A 19,993-nucleotide genomic window follows, 5' to 3' on the forward strand; every position below is an offset into this window, starting at 1 on the left:
GACGTGTCGTACTTTAACATCTTAGAATAATAGTATTCTTATCGAAATTTACTACTTGCAGGTTTTCAACCTTATATCTATACTAATATATAAAGCTGAAGAGTTTGTTTGTTTGAACCCGCTAATCTCAGGAACTAGTAGTTCAAATTGAAAAAATCTTGTGTTCAATAGACCATTAATCGAGGAAGGTTTTATGCTATATAACATCATGCTGCAACTAATTGGAGCGAAGATACAATGGAAAATGTGGCAAAAACGGGGAAAAATGTTAATCTTCGAGGGCTTTCGTTCAAACATTCCTAACTTATATCTTCTAACCACGCAGACGAATTCGCGAGCAACAGCTAGTAACTAAATGTAATATTTGCAAGAATGGTTAAAACTAAGTAACGTTTATCTAGTTAGTCGAGATCACAACCCTAATAACTTCAATGAAATAAAACTTTCCCTCGCCAAATATCAGTCTACACTAACTATGTAAAATATTCGTATCTTCTAAGGGTGCGTTAACAATGGTAGGTAACAATAAAAATGTTTTAAGTGTGCCTCCGTACGTTCCATTGAACATTTGAATTGTGTGCGCACGCGCTGCCGCTCGTCACCTACGTCCGGTGCATGACGCGTGACGATGGAATGTGGCGTAAGTGATAACCGAAAGCGGGTAATAAGCGAATGTATCCGCGGTTAATACGAAATATGAAACTGCTCATACCAGTTATTGAATCGGTATTGCAGCACGTTTTGTTGCAACATGAATGCGCTTATTGTTCTGAAATCCTTATCATGGCAGAATAAAAAAGTTTCGTTATTGAACAAATAGATTCAAAACTAAGTAGTTTTTAATTAGTCCAGAAGGCGAGGACATACTAAATCTCTTTTGAAAATTCTTTCACTAATTGGAAAACATGTTATTATCATAGGCTTTTTCTATTAGCCTAAAATACCGACAAATGACGTGGGCCAAGCCAGCAAGTTGTATTTTCAGCAATATTAATTCCAAGCTAGCAAGTTGTTTGTATTTTTAGCAATATTAATTGTATAAGTTATTAAACTCTTTCAATTAAAAATTGCATTGTTAAACAAGTATGCCTAACAAGTTTTTCATCCTTAAATGACGACCTCTTTCTTCTACCTGAATCATCACACAGCGCACTAACCCGCCCCGCTACCGCCTACAACATGAGTTGTGTCGAGTCGAGTATGAACTCGTACAGCCGCCACAGCTTTTAGCTTGCGCCCTACGCATCCCTAAAATGCAACGTAACAATGATTTATTCCGCAACCCTCGCTTGTATTCATTACTGGTGTAGAAATTTAAGCCATTTATTTTGTTAACTCTGTCCCGGGCAATAAAGTAGGCAGAGGGTCCGATATAAGGGATCAATGTAAGAGTAGTTTGTAATCTTAATGTTTCTATTTGATATTGTTTGAATATTTAAGTTTTAATCGCTGTGAGGTTATATAATGAGGATCAAACCATAACGAGTTCTTTTTCACGAAATTTTTATGTGTTTTTTTCTGTTACTATAATCAGTATCATAATATTATCAAGTCTAAGATCAAAGTAGTGACTGAACAATAAAATGAACAAAAATAGTTTTATTTTTTATTTTAAAGGAAACTGAATGAAACGTTTTGGTTAAACCTACATAATAAGTTGTAAAAAATAAAATTCTGCTTAACTAATTGGCCAATGACACTTAACCCGTGAACGCGACAGCCAATTTACACCATGACCAACTCATTATCGGGCACTTTTTACCCCAGAATCAGAGCGCTTCTCACGGGGTAGCATCTTTATTATGAAGTAACGTTAATCCACGCATTAGTCACGCAGAGCCCCACCCACGCGCTTACGATCCGCCGGAACTTAACGGCAGAATGATTGACTGCTTAATAGACTCGGTACAGGGGTGATGCTGTTTCATTTATCATAGCTTTGCGTTTGTAATTATTTAGGTTTTGTCTTAAATACTTAATTGACTGCTTGGAGAATTGTAAAACGAGTTAGACTTGTATTTTTTTAATCAATTTTGACAAAAAGTTACTTAAACAATCAAAGTCAATTATGGTTAGTTACTTTTTACAACAATTAAGCAAAGATTCCTTAGACACCTAAAGAAATGCTTTACATTTGAAATGATAAGGTTTAAATCCTCAATAAAGGGACTTCACAGAATTGCTAATAAACAGACCCTTTACTCAACAAACAGTTCCCAAAATAAACATCATAATAGATTATAATTACAACAATGAATATCACAATTACAGAATTTATTCAACCCTAAAATGCCACAGTGCGGTCTTTTGTATCGTATGAGAAAAAATCAGAGTAATGCACGGTTGTCACCGCATATTTCTAACAACTTTATATTAGCAGGGATGGTCGCACGCGCAAATATTCGACACGCATGGTGGGGCCTAGGACCCCTCGATGAGATACTCCAACAAAATCAAAAAGGTCATTTGTGTGGACCGTGATAATTGGCATTAGATACATTACTCTTGAATTATAATAGCAATGAATTGATTGGTGGGAAAATAACTTTAATAATACGAGTTCTATTCTGATCTAATCGATCTCAAAACTAAACCTGCTTGAAGATATAATACAAGGCAATGTTTTTCCATACCTTAAATAGGTATGTATTCATAAAATATTTAAAAACTCGAGTGTCAAATCAAAGTTGACCATCCTTTACCTATTAGAACAAAACTAAGGTTAGATTATCTGCTTCCATCAAATCGTCCAGTAACCGCTTAGTCTGAACAAAATGTACAGCAATATCGATTGCAATCGGTGATCTCGAGATATACCCAAAACGGTATCGAATCGCGTCATACAAAGCGGTCGAAACTACCGAGAGAGCTCTTAATTAACAGCGTGACATGTACCGGCGCGTGGCGGGTTTAGTCACGGCATCGCACGCGTACGCATTCACTATAGAGTACGCACTCCACCAGTAATTGTGATGTTTCGTATGGTTTTGGAAATTGGAGTGTCATGCGTTTTGTGTAGCACTCTTCACTGCCTTTTGTCTTTGTAATGGGAATTGCATGATGGGTTTGGTTTGAAACTTACCAGTTTTAATGACTCGTGATTAAATTAAGAAATATAAGTTAATTCTATCGCATACGAATCAAAAAGCTCGGACTTGGAATACTACTTAAGTCACTTATCTCGCTATAATGATAGTGTTCTTGGTGAATTCAAATTGAAACCAAAGCAGGAGACCATAACAATCCACGTATATCCACGACGCCGCTCATTACCGATGCAGATAAAGATATCCTCCCCACAATCATTTTACTGCTTTACTGAGCGTAATAAGTACCGCTTTGATGGTAAAGCGGTAACTTTTAATTGCAGCACTTGAGCGCCATCTGTGGCCATCCTTTGAACTCACGGTTCGTCTGACATTGCTACTGTCATGAGTTAAATTGCACAGATACAAGGGCCTTTCTTGTAGGTCAAACGGAACTTACATAACTATGCCCTATATAACTGTCATTTCAGTTCACAAAGGAAAGGTTTTTTCAAATGAGACGAAAATGGCTTTGGCGTGGTTAGATGTTTGGCTTCACGTTTTGTTCTGGTTAAAAATTTAAGACTTAATTCCAAATTCAATACTTCGTCTTTAGATGCTAGAAAATGTTATATGTTTACTAAATTCCTCAGATATATTCTTTTACAAAATCTATACGGTAACGTGCCCACGAAACAAGCGATTACGATTTGCAATCGAAGTTATCGGCAGCTAAAGTATTCTTCAAATGAACAATTGTTCGATATGCTGTTGTCCTTAGTGAAACTCTCAAAGCGCTAGACACATACCTGAACATTTCGTTGCCCGTAGAGTGTCAGACAGGGTCGGCGTGGAGTAGCCTTTACCGATCCCACCGGACAGCTTGTCAGAACCTGTTGCGTCCAAAATTACATCACAATTACCAAACAATAAAGGGGGGAAATGGAAACTACGTGAGGACTTTTGTTCATGAGGAAAGATATCTTTTGGGTAGTCTGGAACTTTGGAACTAGAACTAGACTGGACTGGACTTTTTGGAAGGAGGACTTGGGCGTGATTAACAAGAATTATCCAAAAGTTTTAGTCGATTATCCTACATTGTGATCTGATTATACAAAAACCAATTTGAATCAGTTCGTCTTTAAAGTATGCAGAGTCTTAAAGACAAAAGTAGGTATTTCTTTAAGCTCTTCATTTTAGATACTCAAAGACGTTCAGTGAAGGGACGACAAAGAACTGTTATCACACTGTCATGTTAGTAACGTAAAGAAAAATATGGTAAATGACGCAGAGAGTGAAAACTTGCTGATGAATGCTAAGTAATAATACAATTTAACGTGATATTTAGCGAATTATTGGGCAAAGAAACACGAAAAAATACTTTATTATAAGTTTGCTCAAAGTTTCTCTCCAGATAATTAATTTTGATTACCTACAATGTCACACACTAAAATGGTAAAAACATCGCCATCGCACATTTCGTGTAGCTGCGATTATAGGAAGGGAACAGATAGATAATAAAAACATAAAATAGACAAAAATCACAGCTCTCCCACGCTTAAAGTCAAACGTATCAAATCACCAAACACAATATGTTTTGAACAATTTATTTGTTGAAAATAACCGTGGGGTGAGGTCGCGTGGTCACGGCACATCCATAAATTCTAAAAAAAAATAGGGTGGCATCATTATTACTGGTATCTGTCGCGCAATTAAGTTCGCATTGTCTCGGCCAGGGTTCCCATGAAATGGTAAGCAACATAGACGGGGCCGAGAAAATAGCGTGAATGTGACGCGTGAGGATGTTATGACATAGCTGCCCGTTTTGAAGATCAAGTCATTTAAGTAGAAATAACAGGAAATTGAGTAATTTTAATTAAGTTCACAAAAAAATGGTAACGCAATAGGCACAAAACAACAGCATTATTTGAGAAAGATATTTTTTTCAAACAGGGTTTGTCAAAATTTCATAACTTAAAAAATGTATTTTTTTCTTTTGCAAGTACGTTTAAGAAACAACCTTTAATCAACATCTCTTTTGATACCAAAATAAATCTTCACTGTTATGCACTCAGTATTATTACCCGCTCTATCTACCCGATCCTATTACCCGCGCTTTTAGGACCCCTAAAGTGTTTATGTGTTGCGCAGGCGCGCGGCTGACGCGCGCCATCTATTGTGACGAGCGGCAAACTAAAAGTGATGTCACTCTACGTAATGCGTGCTATTATAGCTGATTTATAATATTCGCGCGCGAATGGCCATTGATTGTGCAATAATTGTTTGTTTGGTCCTCGGCGCCACCCCATGGGATTCTGTTTGGCTTATTGGCTTAGCTCTAAGTGTTTGGAGACAAGAGGGTTTAGTGACGTTTAAAATGATTATCCAATTTGAAATTACAAACTTTTGGTTTACTCGCTTTGACACGTTCTCATATCAGACCATTATTTTAGACTAATTTTAAAAGTGTTTAGCTTTGTTATTCAACCGTAAAAAAAATATATAACAATACTATATTCAGGTCTTGTTGTGTTTTAAGATTTTTTATGGATTCGATGCTATTTGTAGTATCTTTAAAATTCACGTTCCACCTTTTCAGACAACGATTATTCAATATCACAACCCATTCACACAAAAATCAGTTTGCACTATCGCAACAGTAAATCAGATAGTATAATATAATAAGGTTTACTAATTAAAAGGGTTTGCCCTTTTAATTAGTTTGGGGCCGAGGGACTATTAAGCATAATAATCGCCGCGCAGACGGCAGGGCGCCCCACTGATGAGTCACTACAACACTTTAGTGTTTACGGTAGATACTGATTAACAATGTGTTAACTCATGTACTTAACGGTGGGAAAGGGAGGTAGCATCATCTAAAGATAAAAAATAAGATACTCAGTCAAATGTAAGTCGAATTAGAAACGAGGACTAGAACTAGAAACTCGAAGTTGCATTTTTATCATGTATCATGTGTAGATCTGTCCATGATAAATTAGACCTTAACCATTTTTGATTCGCTACTATATAAGAGCATATTACAAAAGAACTACTTTTTTCAATGTAAGAATGAGTTGAACTGATTCAATGTAAGGATTGCTTTGATATGATTACTTGTATAACTCTACTCATCGTACGCAAAAGTTGCTTACATGAGATCAATGTTCATTCTATTTAGCTGTCGTAACCAAGTAAATATGATTATTCGTAATACTTTTCTAAAACAAACGGGAGACGGAAAAAAAATAAATAACATTTAAAAATATTGAGGTTATTCTGTCAATAATAAGATCGAAAAAATAGAAGGAATCTCAGAAATAAATAAGTATTTAACACAGCGAATTAGTCCGAACCACAAATTTGAATATGATTTCAAAATGTATTCCGAAGGCTACTTGCTTCCGAAAAAGCTATCAAATGACCAGATATTTACTATAAAATATACTAGCTCAAACAATAAAACTCTTAAACAAAGGAGTTTTTACATTCGTTTAGCCATATCACCTGGTAGGGCTGGACTCCCGGCTTAGTTCCCCGCGGCACCCACCCGCTCCATTAATGAATATAAATCGAGGAACAACAACCTAGCCCTTTGGCTATAAACATTAAAAAAATCAATAAACTCGTATCGGGCCAGTTGGAGCATGATTTATTGATATATATTTTATCGCGATACCATCTAAAGTGTGGCCTCATAATTGATGACATTTGTACCGTACCGATCCTGGCATACGATAGCCATGTAAAATACTAGCAACTGTATTCGGGGCGGTCCGCAATCATTTTCGTGTTAACAACTCTTTAGCGATCGGGGGGTTACTTTTAATACATTCCTCTTAATGACTAAGATTAAGCGGTGTCGGAGCGTGGATTTTTGCACTTATTTGAATATTATGTAAATTTTCCGGCCATCGCTTAGTATTCTTGGCTCGGCGCGTGTGTTTATCAAAGCTGTCTCGTAATAGATGTCGGTGCAAGCCGTTTAACACGGCAACTGTGCCTTCATTGTGAAATTTCATCAAAAACGTATTTGTTTCGTTAATATTTTGTTTATTTGTGAATGTAACTTACCGTTTTAATTTGGATCGTTATGTTGCTTTTGGTTTTGGCTGGCAGCCACGGCTGTTAATGTTTTGATGTATATCAGGTAGTGTGTTTGTTATGCAATTTGATTTTAACGAGTTGTTTTGTTACGAGGTCATTATGCTGTATTATCGTATCGTGTTTTTATTATGAAACATACGTTCCGGTTTAACAAACTACGAGTCATAAATACTTTAATTCACACTTACTGGAACTGACTTTACGCAAAACCAAGAATAACGAAAATAAACCTTTGCCGATAGAATCACTGTTTCTTTGAATAAAAAAATCGAACAACATCATTGTACCAATTGTTTTAGTTATCTGAACTCTTCGTCTCTGAACTCTGGACCGACGATGCCAAACAACAAAAACGCCTAAATAAATTAAAAATTCATTTTCAAAATACCGCCGAACGAGAATTTCCATCTAGTTAACGAAAGCGGAAAGGCCCGATCTCCTCTGCGCTGCAATGCCAAGACAATGGTCGCCCGCTTCGAATTTACATTTTTTTATGAATTGCGGTGCTCTTTTTTAATGGCAAAAAGTTTATTGTCTTTTTCGAGAGCAGTTCCTTTGTGAGTCTGCTTTTGTAGCGACCTCTGGGACAAAGGAGTGCGCTAACAATTGGAATATGCTCGTACCAAGTAACGTTGAATGTTGGAAGTATTTTTGCTTGAGATCTTATGCGCTTGTGTTTTTGTTTGCGACGTATACTAGTGTTGATACCTACACGTGTCATGTCAGGTTGACTCGGTATAGGTGCGTGATATTTGTTCGTTTCATTGGCACGAGGGCAGGGGTCAATTTGTATTAAATTGTTTGATGACAGCCCCATGTTGTGTGTGGTTTATTTTGACTACCTGCATAGACTCCTGTTATACTAATAATGTACTATAGCGATATATAAGTATTTATGGTACAGAAATGGCTATTTAAAATGATTGATGAATAATGAAAAGAACATGTCTGGACTACTCTTATTTGTTCATTCATTTGGTATATAGATACCGACTTATCATCTGTAAATCATCGTCATCACTTTGCCCATGTGAAATGAACATTCACGACGAATAATTAACAATGATTATTATTATTATCAGTTAAATAAAGTTTTGTAGATTTTCAGCATGACGGTGATACATCATTATAAGTTATAATTGATAGAGAAGAATCTCATAACACCAACTCAAAAAACAGAACCAGTAAAAAAACCAAAACCATTTTTATTTCAAAAGTCAAACTTAGTTAGCCAAAACCTTTTTGGGTACTGAAAAACATTCGCATAACAAATAGTTATGCACGAAATGCAACTGAATTATCAGCGTCCCTCGTTAGCTGGGAAAAACGTCGCCTAACTTTCGCAATAATGAACGGTGGTATAATAAAAATTTATTTTCGCCACTATTTATGTGAGCGCGATGATCTCTGGGCGTGGAGGGGGCGTTCGCGTCTCTATAGCAACCGTAGGGATGAATCCGAACGCCCCTCTCCCTTGATTGTTATCTGAAGATGCCTCCCCACCAAGCCTCTTCTACCTACATCACAGTAATCTAAAAGGGTTTACTTTACACTGGAAATGTGACCATGTTTTGTTATGTTAGAGGCGAATTTAGGCTGGAGCGGAGGGCAATCGATATTCAACCGTGTCTCCCGCTCGCGTTATCGCCGTGAGGTTAAGGCATTATATGACAATAGACCTTAAATTCAGATATGAATGTAAAATGTTCGGTGTAAAAGTTTACGTTCTGTTGAAGAATTTTATCACGGTGATATACTGCAGTCTATTTTTGTTGAATACAAGGCACGTTACCGAATGCGGTGGGGTGAAGGGCGATATGTTACACTACAGCCGAGTGACTTGCAGTTTGAAATAGTGCTCTGACACTCAACCTGATACCTATCGCTTGGATATACAGTGTAACAGCATTATCTATCTATGCTAAAAACTTCAGAAAATATTGTACTCACCGATAGTCTTGCTCTTATCCATCGACGTGAGCATGGAGTCATCAGTCCTGGCTGTCCGTCCAAAACCCAAGGTGGATCCGGTAGCATCTTGTCCGAGCTGTCCTCCATAGAAGTCTCCGAAGGCAGTCGCCGTGCCCAGCAGTCCTGACCTGTCTTGTAGCGCAGCCTTGGCCTTTTCCACACTTTGCTTCAACTGCTCGAAAGTGGACTGGTGAAGGCGGTAAGGAGGCCACTCGGTAGCTGGCCAGGGCTCTTCCTTCAAGGCACTCCTCTTCAGTTCTAAGGCTCCTGCGTAGGAGCAGCTGCTTTCGTACATTGCAGCTTTGAGTCCGGCTCTGAGTGCTGATGCGCACTTTAAACTTCGTAGATCGACCCTGTTGACAAAGAGACAAGTATTAGAAAATTGTTTTTGATTATACAGAGAGTCGAATTGCTTTATTGCTAAAAAGTATCTCTTAGAAATTTTGTTTCAAAACTTATAAAAATTACTTCTTAAATGTCTAAGATTTGAAAATTAAATTTTATTAATTTAAGGCATCTACGAGGATAAGGATCATGTTTCCAAAATATACAAAAATTTATGCAGTCGCAATCATCAGTCAATCAAGTCCTGGCAAGCAAGCGCAGTGGGCTGTTATTAGTCATCAGGAAGAACTAGCATTCAGTCATTATTTAATCAGTGCAAATGTTTATACGGACATAGATTAAATAATTACTGAATGATTGATGAGTGCACATTGTCATGGACTTGTCTGAAACAAGGTCACAGATTGAACTCTAAACACAGACCTAGTATATTTACGCTAGTTTGTTTTTTATTTATGATCTCAACGTGATCTTTGCTTGACAACAGTAAGTACTTCATTGATAATGTCTCATGACATCGCGATTTTTTACATATCCTGAATATTCATCGATTCGTAAACTGACAGATCTACGGAGTTTCATGTTGAATTAAAATAAAATGACCTGATTTATTTTGCTCATTTTATAAGTTAGGTACAGAACATTTTTTTTTAGTCGACTAATACTCTTAGTAGTGTATTTATTATTTTCAGTAACGATTCAAACCTACTAATGTCGACTTGCCACTTATTTTCTTAAATTCAAGATATTGCCACAATGTTTAAGAAGAACCTTGTACTACAACTAAAAAGTATAAATAACTTTGAAACCATGAGTACCTACTGCTGCAAGATTACTTAGTAACAAATACTACGCTACCCGGACTGCTGAAGCATCGCAAGAGAAAGTTTTATGACTAATGCCTGTACTTATATCCTGAGCTCTTACTCAACTGTTACCGTTAAGAGAGAGACGCCGCTACAAGTTTATTGCGCCGTCTCTTTCCCACAGTCCTTAAGTACTTTCAGTAGTTACGTAGAGTCACTTGCTACAGTTACATTTACCTGTATTTGCAAACCAAGCAACCATGCATAATATCAACGTATAAGTGAGCAAGCGCAGTAATGAGATACTTATTACTTAACTAGGTGGGCGGATAATAACAAGACATTAATTTATTGCAATTGGAGTTTAGTTTGATCAGTCAACTGTTTATTAACTGTATATTTTCCATATTATTTAGTAATTATGGAAGATGTTTGCGTGCTCTGCAATTCAGGTAAGAATGAATTATGTAGATATGGTCTAATGTGTTTGACTTAAACACGTCATTTATTTTATTAGAAATGTTTGATCTTTTACGCAGCTGTTTGAGAAGGTTTGACACATGCGTGTTGCTGGATTGATGAAAAATTATTTTTTGTTCTCTGTCATTCTGCATATTTTCGTTGGATCTAAGAAGGTGGAAGACCTTTAACGCAATACTCAGTTCATCCAAAATAATTATAGTTAGAATCTGAATACTTCGTCTTTCTAAGTGGTAATTAAGTAATCTGATAGAGATTGGAAATGAAACGTAATTTAGATGCATTATCGACGCCAACCTTTGGAGAGTTTTCACTGGGCTAAAAGGACCAAGTAGCCAGCACTTGGCAGCAATTAGCAGTGGACTATAAAGGCAAACGATGCTTCACAAAAAAAAATATGATTTTCAAAATTAAGAGAACTGGTGTAAGTGTAGTGTTTGGACCAAGTAGTAAGTGGCTTTAGGTATACTCTAAAGATTCTTCATTTGGGTCAGTGCTTTAGTTTGTGTTTTTACTATCTCATTGACACTATACGATCAACTTGCGTTGATAGTTCGAGTTTCATTTTTCACAAAGTTCAAAATTACAAATAGTGGATTGTATTGTATATGTGTATTGTGATATTGTAGGTGTAATTTTTATTGCTCAATGAAATAATGTGTAATATTTTTGATCTATTAGCAGTAATTGTGTAGTCTGAACTTTACAATATCTTCTCTCTATTCGTTTGTTTCTCACCTCATGTCGGATATTCTCTTCCTCTTTGTTCGCTTTTTATCTTTTCCTTCCTTCTCCGTCGTGATGGTTGTGAGTGGTATCACATGACAGTGATACCACGCGTGTTGGGAAACAGTCCTTAGACTAACACTGTCCTTAGTTAGTAACCTCACTGTCCCACAAAACGAATGTTCTCAGTATAAGGCATTTTTATTTGTATATTATCTTTAACACTTAACAAATAATAATAAATTGTAAAATAAATTAATAAATAAAGTTCAAATATTATCGCACATTTTTTAAATGATTTCAAATTTAAATTCGATCGTGTAGTGATGTCTAATATTTTCCATCAAATTATTAATTAAATTTTTAAACACATCGATATCTCGATTCCGGTTTTTATCGATACCGCAATGATAGTGTGAGGACGGCCGATCGCGAACTGTTCGTCGCCAGCGCACTCCACTGCTACCAATTGAACGCATCCGGCTTGAAGGAAATATGTCCTACAATCAATTTAAATGTACCACTCGATTTGACCACGGACATCATGAAATTACGGTGTAAACCGCGTTTTACTTTTCTAATATGTTTAATTGTTTTTGTGGTATTTCTATAGGTAACGGTATTTGTGTTAAAATCTAAATAATCTTGCGTCACACGTTACGCGGGGACTTTGTATAACTGTGGATATTGAGTTTGCATTTTAAACATTATATGGATTAAAATAGTGAGAATTCGTTCAAGGACACCTATCTTGCTGTTTCTTGGCTTTTTAGTTTCTTACAAAGTGACAGTATACAGATATTGTTTTAGCAGCAGAATAGTTCTAACCTACCTTTCTGCGTAACCCCTTATCCAGTCAAATGAACATACAAAAGTGACGCGCGCATGTGGGCGAGAGCACCGGCGCGCGCGCCACTTAGTCGCAGGAAGTCTATATATTACCTTATTATATCCCGTAAAAGTGTCATCCGCTTAGTCGGACAAAAACAGGTGACGGCCTTCACAAGAGACAATTGATCCAAATTCAAAATTGAACGTTGGAAAGAAGAAATTATTTCTGGCATATTACTGGCCAGAATTACCGGTTTTTGTATGAAAGTGTTGTTACATCACTATAGTAGTTTCCGATAACTATGGAACGCGGATTCAAGTAATTTTTGTGTTGTCACAATTTGTCATGTTCAATGTTTGAAAAGGAAATCAGAGCAGCTCTTGAGACTCGTTGTTACCGGCTGGACTCTTAAGAGTTCATTCGCTGCGTTTGATTAAGATTGATACTAAGTGTCTTAGATCCGCTACTGCCTGTTGATTATCTTACAATCATTTAACCGCCTAAGACTCGTCTGCAGGGATAGGGCAGTGGTTGAGGTCGTCAAGCCAAACCCATTGAGCGCGACCTGTCGCGGGTTCGATCCCCGCGTACTACTAAGCATTTATGTGGCCCACGAATGCTTGATCTGATTAGTATTGGAATGTTTGTGAAACCTCAAGCGACACAAAGATTAAATTTCTTAGTGCGGGAGTAGATTTTTTAAATATTTTATGAACCGAAAATTTAGAAAAGCTTTAGGAAACATAGCTGAAATAAAGACGACCGGCTGTTAAATTTTCGGCAATCCAACAGTCTCAAATTAACTACGTACACATACCTTTTATTTAAGAGGAAAAAAGGAAAATATAGAAATGAGATGAAGACGAAAAAATAATCTGATTATCCACAAACTAAACGAAAAACATGAACAAAACCTGACGCATCTGTATTCTTCCGTAAAATCTACTGCCCGTGACTAAAAATCGGCTAGTAGCCGTTTGGATCTACCTCTATCCTATCATACCTAACATATCGGTACCGTACAAATGAAGAACACATATAATACTAATCATTATCAAATACATTTGTATTTAAACTGAATCGCTTTTTACTCACAAGTGAGATGGACAAAATGATAAGGCGACACTTGCCAATCAGGTCATCAAACAATGGTTAGATCGTATCAGGTCATGCATTGTGAGAAGGTCAGGTCAGGTCTTAATTCAGGCAAATGTCAGTTGACCTATATAGCACTGAAGTTACTCTCTTTATAAAATAGATATTGAGAGCTGTTGCTTGATGTCAAGTTTTCTTTTAATAAAAGTCTTTGCTGAGCTTGACAACGGTGAAAATGCTGTAAATCTTTTTTGCTACAAATATTCTGAAATTATTATTAGCGTCCCGGATACTCAAGGTCGTAAAATAAAATTATGTGCCATGAATTTGAGTTTTTAGCTTCAAGAAGTCTAGTATGCTAAAAGGCATATAGTAAGTAATCTGCTACTTAAAATTGAACGAAACCACTCTAGCCAGTAAATTCATACTAAGCCATCACAAACAGACTTCAAGTCCTCCGGCAAGTCATATGCGGATCATAACTGATCATAAAAACAAAACAAACTAATGAAATGACGTACTATATGAATAAACTTTTCTACGTGACGTTCTAACTTGTCTTTTTGTGTCCACTTTCCACTAAACAGCGTGACTCTTGGTTTAGATTTTGTTAAGTTTAGAAACTACCATAATCAAGATTGGGAAATTTGTAGTCTGGTTAGTTCATCAGACAGATTTCCAAAAAATATTGAATACGTATTTTTTCTTTTTTATCAAAAGCACTTAAGATGATGAAATGTATAATAGTGGCGGCTAGTATCATCACTTGCTAGTAAAAAGCTTACTGGTAAGTGACGTCGAGATTTAAAGTCACTGTATCTCATTCATATTTTTTTAGGAAAAAAACAAAAAAAATCGCTTCCAATATTCTTCCGAAATCTGTCTGGCAAAACTTCTTTTTATCGAATACCCTATTCCCCACTGTTCCTAAGCAAGAAATGAACCTACACAAGAACCGTTCCTCCCTTAGCTGAGGCCGACGATCGGCTACTTATCACGTAACTAATCGACCGAGAAATCGGCCCAAACTTCGTTCAATACTCGGGCTACATATATATATATATCTATGCATGTATGTAGATATAGGTATATAACATATATCATTTGAGTTTGAACTAGAACTAGTATTGATTTTCGCTGAATAGTTCTTTAGACGTCAGGTTGTCAGTAGGTTGAAATGCTTCGACGGTTTTATTCTATTCTTGGATTGCTGGATCGCTTTCATACGATTTTTGCAATTCTGTTTATCCCTCCTTTAAGAATAGTTATTTCACAAATTGATTTGTTCTCGGTTACTTTGATTAAACCAATAATTGATACAAAATTGCGTAATTTGTGTGTGTATTTTTTTTAAAGTTGTATAAATGTCGCCTTATATATGTGTTAATGGTAACAGAAGATTGCAGCTGAAACATACGCGACATAGTTGCAAGATTATGGTCTTGTGATTTTAACTATTTTTTTCCTGTTATATCTTTCTTAATAGTCACTAAAATGGGTAACTATGATTGAGAGATAACAATCCAAAAATGCTCTATAATTTGAATTATTACAAGTTACTTTATGAAAATCATGAAATGTGAATACAAATCTTTACATTGCCTAACTTGTCCACGTACCATCAATAAATTAATAAGCTCATATAGATATCAACTTATACAGATATTAGCATAACAAATTTCGAAGCGAATCTTCTACACCCTGTACACGTAGTACAGTCAAGAGCAATAATTAATCCCCATCTGATTTATGCGAATATTATACGAGCACATACATGTACAGTCGGCCCGAGCACCGAGTGTCTACAGCGCGTTAGATTTATGCAACTATGGTAATGCATGTTGATGTTACAAGGAATATATTTGCTTTTATAAATAAAAACGGAATGGCGTTATCTTTTCGTATGGGGTTTTTGAATGTTCTTGTTTTCAGGTGAAACTTTGAGGATTTATATTTGAATGTGTCTAGATTTTTCTATTTTTAGTTTCAGTCTGAAACATTGATTTAAGACTTGTGTTTCGTTTTGCAGCCACGTTACATTTGTGTTGTTCAAGTTTGTTATAGAAAACAAAATATTAATGCGTTATACAAAAATATTACTTAAACCAAATACCCCGTAAGGGAACAAAACATTTGAAACTTGCTTGCCTCGAAGAGCTCGGAAAAGCAGATGAAGAGCTTAAACCGGTTTTTTCGATCATGATAGATTGATCTGTGATAAATGAAGACATTACAATTTAAGCATCAGCAACTAAAACTTAATAATCTAGCAAAATAGGTAGCAGAAGACAGACAGGCAAACATTTCATGTATTCAGTTAAGCCCTGTCAGAGGAGAAGGCGACGCATAACTTCGAAAAAGGTTTGTATGCGTAGATTGATAAACTAACTGACGGAATTAACTGTATTTCTTTTAGGTCTACGCTTGTCATTGCTATCGAATCTTAGAAATTCGAATTTTATTTACAAAAAATATTGGTATTTAGCAGGTATTCAGTGTATTGTGTTGAAAGTAGTAGATATCGCTTTATCGGATTTTTTTTCGAATAATTCATGAAAAAGTAGTTTAAAACATATGTTCTTAAAAAAACATCGTCTTCCTTGCAACGCATTTCAAAGTTATTAAAATTCGTACAACAACTTTATTGTAGTATTTATGCACGTGAATAAAAAACGCCGCCTGTCAGACTATTTCTAGAATCTTTTTGAAGACTACTGAAGACGGATATTTGAGCAAAGATTTTACATGTTTACGAATAGAGTCTGTGAGGAATAAAGCGATGGGTTTTATGTATGTTCATTACTTACTTATTTACTACGCATCTTAGCATGTTGCAAGTATACTTTGTTTAAATGGATAAACTAGCAGGTGACTAGTTCTTATTCTAGTCAATTATTTATTAGTATTAAATTAATTAATGGAATACAAGGAAAATTTTGTAATGTAGGTGATAATTTTGACTTTACTTATAGAGGGTAGAATATTTTTGTTTATGCGTATTTCATGATTGTAAATAAGTTTCACATAATAATTGAAAGTATTTCATCGATTATAGAAATATTCTTCTAAAAATAAATATGTCTGAAACCGTGCATTACAACGGTTAAGCAAAGTTTATATACATTTGAAGTTATATCACTTCAAAACTTAATAAGAAAAAAATAAAATTTGCAGCAACTGGATTTAAGGAATTGAATACTTTTGTTAACTCCCCTGAAAAACCGGTTTACCGCCGGCGACTGTCCAGATCGCGTGCCATTCGTTTGGCATTCATTCCTTCCAAGCGATGCCAGTGTGCCAAACTGGCCACATTACCAGCAGAAACACAGTTACTGGCATGCTAATAACATGCTTAGCTTATTTGTTGCACAACGCTCATGTTTGGCGGAATTATATTTTCTTGATGTTCTGATAATGTTGTTTGTTTTTGTAATTTTATTTTAGTAGGAATTGAAAGTTGATTTTTTTGGTTGGGTTCGCATTGAAATTTGGGACTTCAGTGTCTAAATATTAGCAAATGAGCACAATTTCACATTGTAAGTAGTTTTGAGAAGCTATGATAATAAAGCTCTTTTAGCGACTTGGAAAAGATATTTAAATAAACTCAAACCTGCTAGCCAAAACTAAAAAAAAAATGGAAGAAATACAAAATCACGAGGATAAGTCCGCGATAGATCGTTAAGCACTTGCAGCTGACAATAACGCTAACAACGTAAGACAATAAAATTACTTTCAATTGTTATATCACAGTATGTAAGGTTAGTAATCGAGTTAGCGAGCCGTTGGCACCTCTTTAACTAGCACTTGACCGGACACGTATTTATAGACCATAGCGATTGTTCTGCAGCAGATACATGAACGTAATCCGATTATGATAAGATAAAACAATTTGATTTAGCAGATAAATTATTTCGTATATATTTTTGTAATATATATTAATTACGAGTATAAGCACAGCTGACACAAATATTATTATTCGCAGTATCTACTTACATATAGATATTTCATCCTGAAACACTTATGAACACAACATAGCAAAGGAATTAAAAATATTTTCATTTCTCGTTATTCATATATCTGAAGAATTTTGTAGTGACCGGATTCTATGGCAGACAAAAGAAAATTTACGAAATTTTAACATGACTATTAGAGGTGATAAATTAATATCCTTCTTTGTCTTATAAATGGAGGATAATGTATTCGTCGAATTATCCGCTTAAAATCCAACGTTATCTGTCCTATACCTCTAAAAAGAGCAGTGCAGATTCGAACTGGTCACAAAATGATCAAATGTCACTTGCCTGGATTTATTGCACACAACGTCCGCTAACCTCTAGTCCACGACACTAGCTGACTCCTAATAGATCAATTTATTCGTCGGCTAGAGCTGAATAATCAGAACTCAAAGATATCACAATGGGATGACCTGGAGTCACTGATGCAACAAACATCGCACAATACGTCTAACCGGTGCATTATATGTATGTACGTCTTCCAGCTATCTCGAATTTGTCTTAATAGGCTGTGAATAAGGTTTCGTCTAGATGAGTTGTAGTTGGCTCGCGTGTGCTTGGATTGTTCCCGCGGAAACTGTGTTTACTTCAGATTTTTTTTATCTTTCTGCTTTAGAAATTTTGTTTCATGGTTCGAAATTTATTTTAACAGAATTTATTTAAGTAGATGGCAACAAGTCGAATGTTGGTTTTTATTCTTTGGGAAATTAAATTGATCAATAATTTTATACGACACTGGGAGAAGTTATGGGCCATTAGGTTTCCGATGGCAAGACGTTCACTGCCCTATACAGTACAGTAGGCCCCTGAGGCCTGCGACCTGTTCCTCCACTCACCTTTATTCAACGGCCTCCATCTCCGATGCAAGACGCCGAGCAGACGTTGCCGCACCTACACCGGACACAGTCCATCGCGAACACACCGACGGCACCGGCGACGCGCCGGACGCAACACGGACACGACACGACACTCGGAAGGGACGCGTCTGACCTATTTGTCTTGTTAAAAAAATAAACAAATCGATAGACCGGAGCAAAGCGAGCGTCCACCGACAGGAAACCGGGATAAAAGCGAGGTGCCTCGTCCGGTCGTTGGAGACGAAGGGAGGGTTGCGGGGGTGGCAGCCGGAAGGTACCGGCCACGCCCCGGGGCGGGGCTACGCCTCGCCTGCGCGGGTTATCCCGGGCTGTCGAGCCCGGCTCACTGGTGGCTGAGCGAAACGTTCCGCTCACGATCCTGCACCAACTTTTAGGACTCTTTGCACTAACCGAGATAGACATTGCACCCTGTATCTTTTGAAGGTGAAACTAAATACACTTGGAAGTTAGACTTTATATCTCTTTTTATGTAGCTGAAAGTACGTAAAGTAAATGTAATTTATGTTTGAGACGCATTTTTAGTATCATTGTCTACAATTTTTATTTTTATGTTTTGATAAATTAAAAGGAATCGGATAGAATTGTTCGTATTGGCGTCTATTATAATTATTTACAACCTTAAATAAAACCTTTTTGGGGGTGTTTTTCACATCAAAACACTATCTTTCACCTATTGATTTTTTTGACCTTCTCACTCGATCGCTTTCTCAGTGTCGTCTTTTTTTTGAAAATGAAATAGTCTGTCATGCATGACACAGAAATTAAGAAATATCGAAATCAAATGGAGAAAGTCCTTTGATTGTAGGGTTGCTTCTTAGAATTAACAAAAATACTATTAAGACTAACCATGTTTGAACCTTCGGTCGTGTTCTCGTAAATACTGTCACTTAAAAACTTGATTATATTATTATACTGACATAGACATTTGGCACCAAGCGACTTTCCGATAGCAAAAAACATTAGCGGGAGGAATTTATGTTAATTTAAGGTAAATTGGTATGGCTTCCGCACACGCATCCATACATCCTTACATCCATAGATGCAAGGATGTATGGATGTTTGTTTCTCAAACACGCAAAAACCAGTCAACGGGTTTAGACGAAACTTGGTACCTTAATACTTTATGACACATAGGATAGTTTTTGTCCCGATTTTATGTTCCTATTTCATCATTTTCCATTTGTAACGAGCGAGCCCGCGGGGAACAGCTAGTCCACCATGAATCAAGGAATTACGAATAAGCGCATACGTTAACTCTATACGAACAATAATTGAACCAAGATATGCTGTTCGAGTTTCGCCATTACAACACCGAAGTAATGAATTATAACCACCGATAGTTTGGACCGAGTTCTACCTCGTTCCTGCACATTAATACTAGCTTGTGGTACACAACACTTTATCCGTTCTATGTGCCAACGTAATGTTCTTGGGAACAGGAGTCTTCGCGCTTCGTAGATCAATGAAGCCAACACTGAGGTCCTTTTTTCATCATGACCAGCCTCTTTCAAGATACGCCTCCACTCCTAGTATTTATTTCCCTGAACATGTTTCACTGATTGAGACATACGTTTGTTGCATTTGTTGGTTTTTTGAACCAATCTACTTCAATGGTCATCACTGTTTCTAGCACGACTTTATAAAGTAACTGTTCATTTTAATTGGGTTTAATAATTGTTCTGTTTCATAAAAACGGGTGTTTTTTACCTTCAATTTT

General features: G+C 36.4%; 1 protein-coding gene across 4 annotated transcripts in view; it reads right to left on the reverse strand.

Moving 5' to 3' along the window:
- LOC113504140 (DNA-binding protein D-ETS-3) overlaps positions 1–18,657 on the reverse strand; it is a 64,294-nt gene extending 45,637 nt beyond the window's left edge. For 3 of the 4 annotated variants that reach the window (XM_026886299.1, XM_026886298.1, XM_026886301.1), the window contains exons 1-3: positions 11,471–11,708; positions 9,081–9,454; positions 3,836–3,919 (exon numbers count right to left, since the gene is read on the reverse strand). In XM_026886299.1, coding sequence (XP_026742100.1) covers positions 3,836–3,919; positions 9,081–9,454; positions 11,471–11,475 — 463 coding nt within the window. In that variant the 5' untranslated portion in view covers positions 11,476–11,708. Of the gene's footprint in view, positions 1–3,835; positions 3,920–9,080; positions 9,455–11,470; positions 11,709–18,234 lie in introns of those variants that run through there. The other variant, XM_026886300.1, reaches the window with a different exon arrangement.
- Positions 18,658–19,993: the final 1,336 nt, after the last annotated feature.

This window comes from Trichoplusia ni, chromosome 21 (genome assembly GCF_003590095.1).
Source record: "Trichoplusia ni isolate ovarian cell line Hi5 chromosome 21, tn1, whole genome shotgun sequence".
NCBI classification, from domain to species: Eukaryota; Metazoa; Arthropoda; class Insecta; order Lepidoptera; family Noctuidae; genus Trichoplusia; species Trichoplusia ni.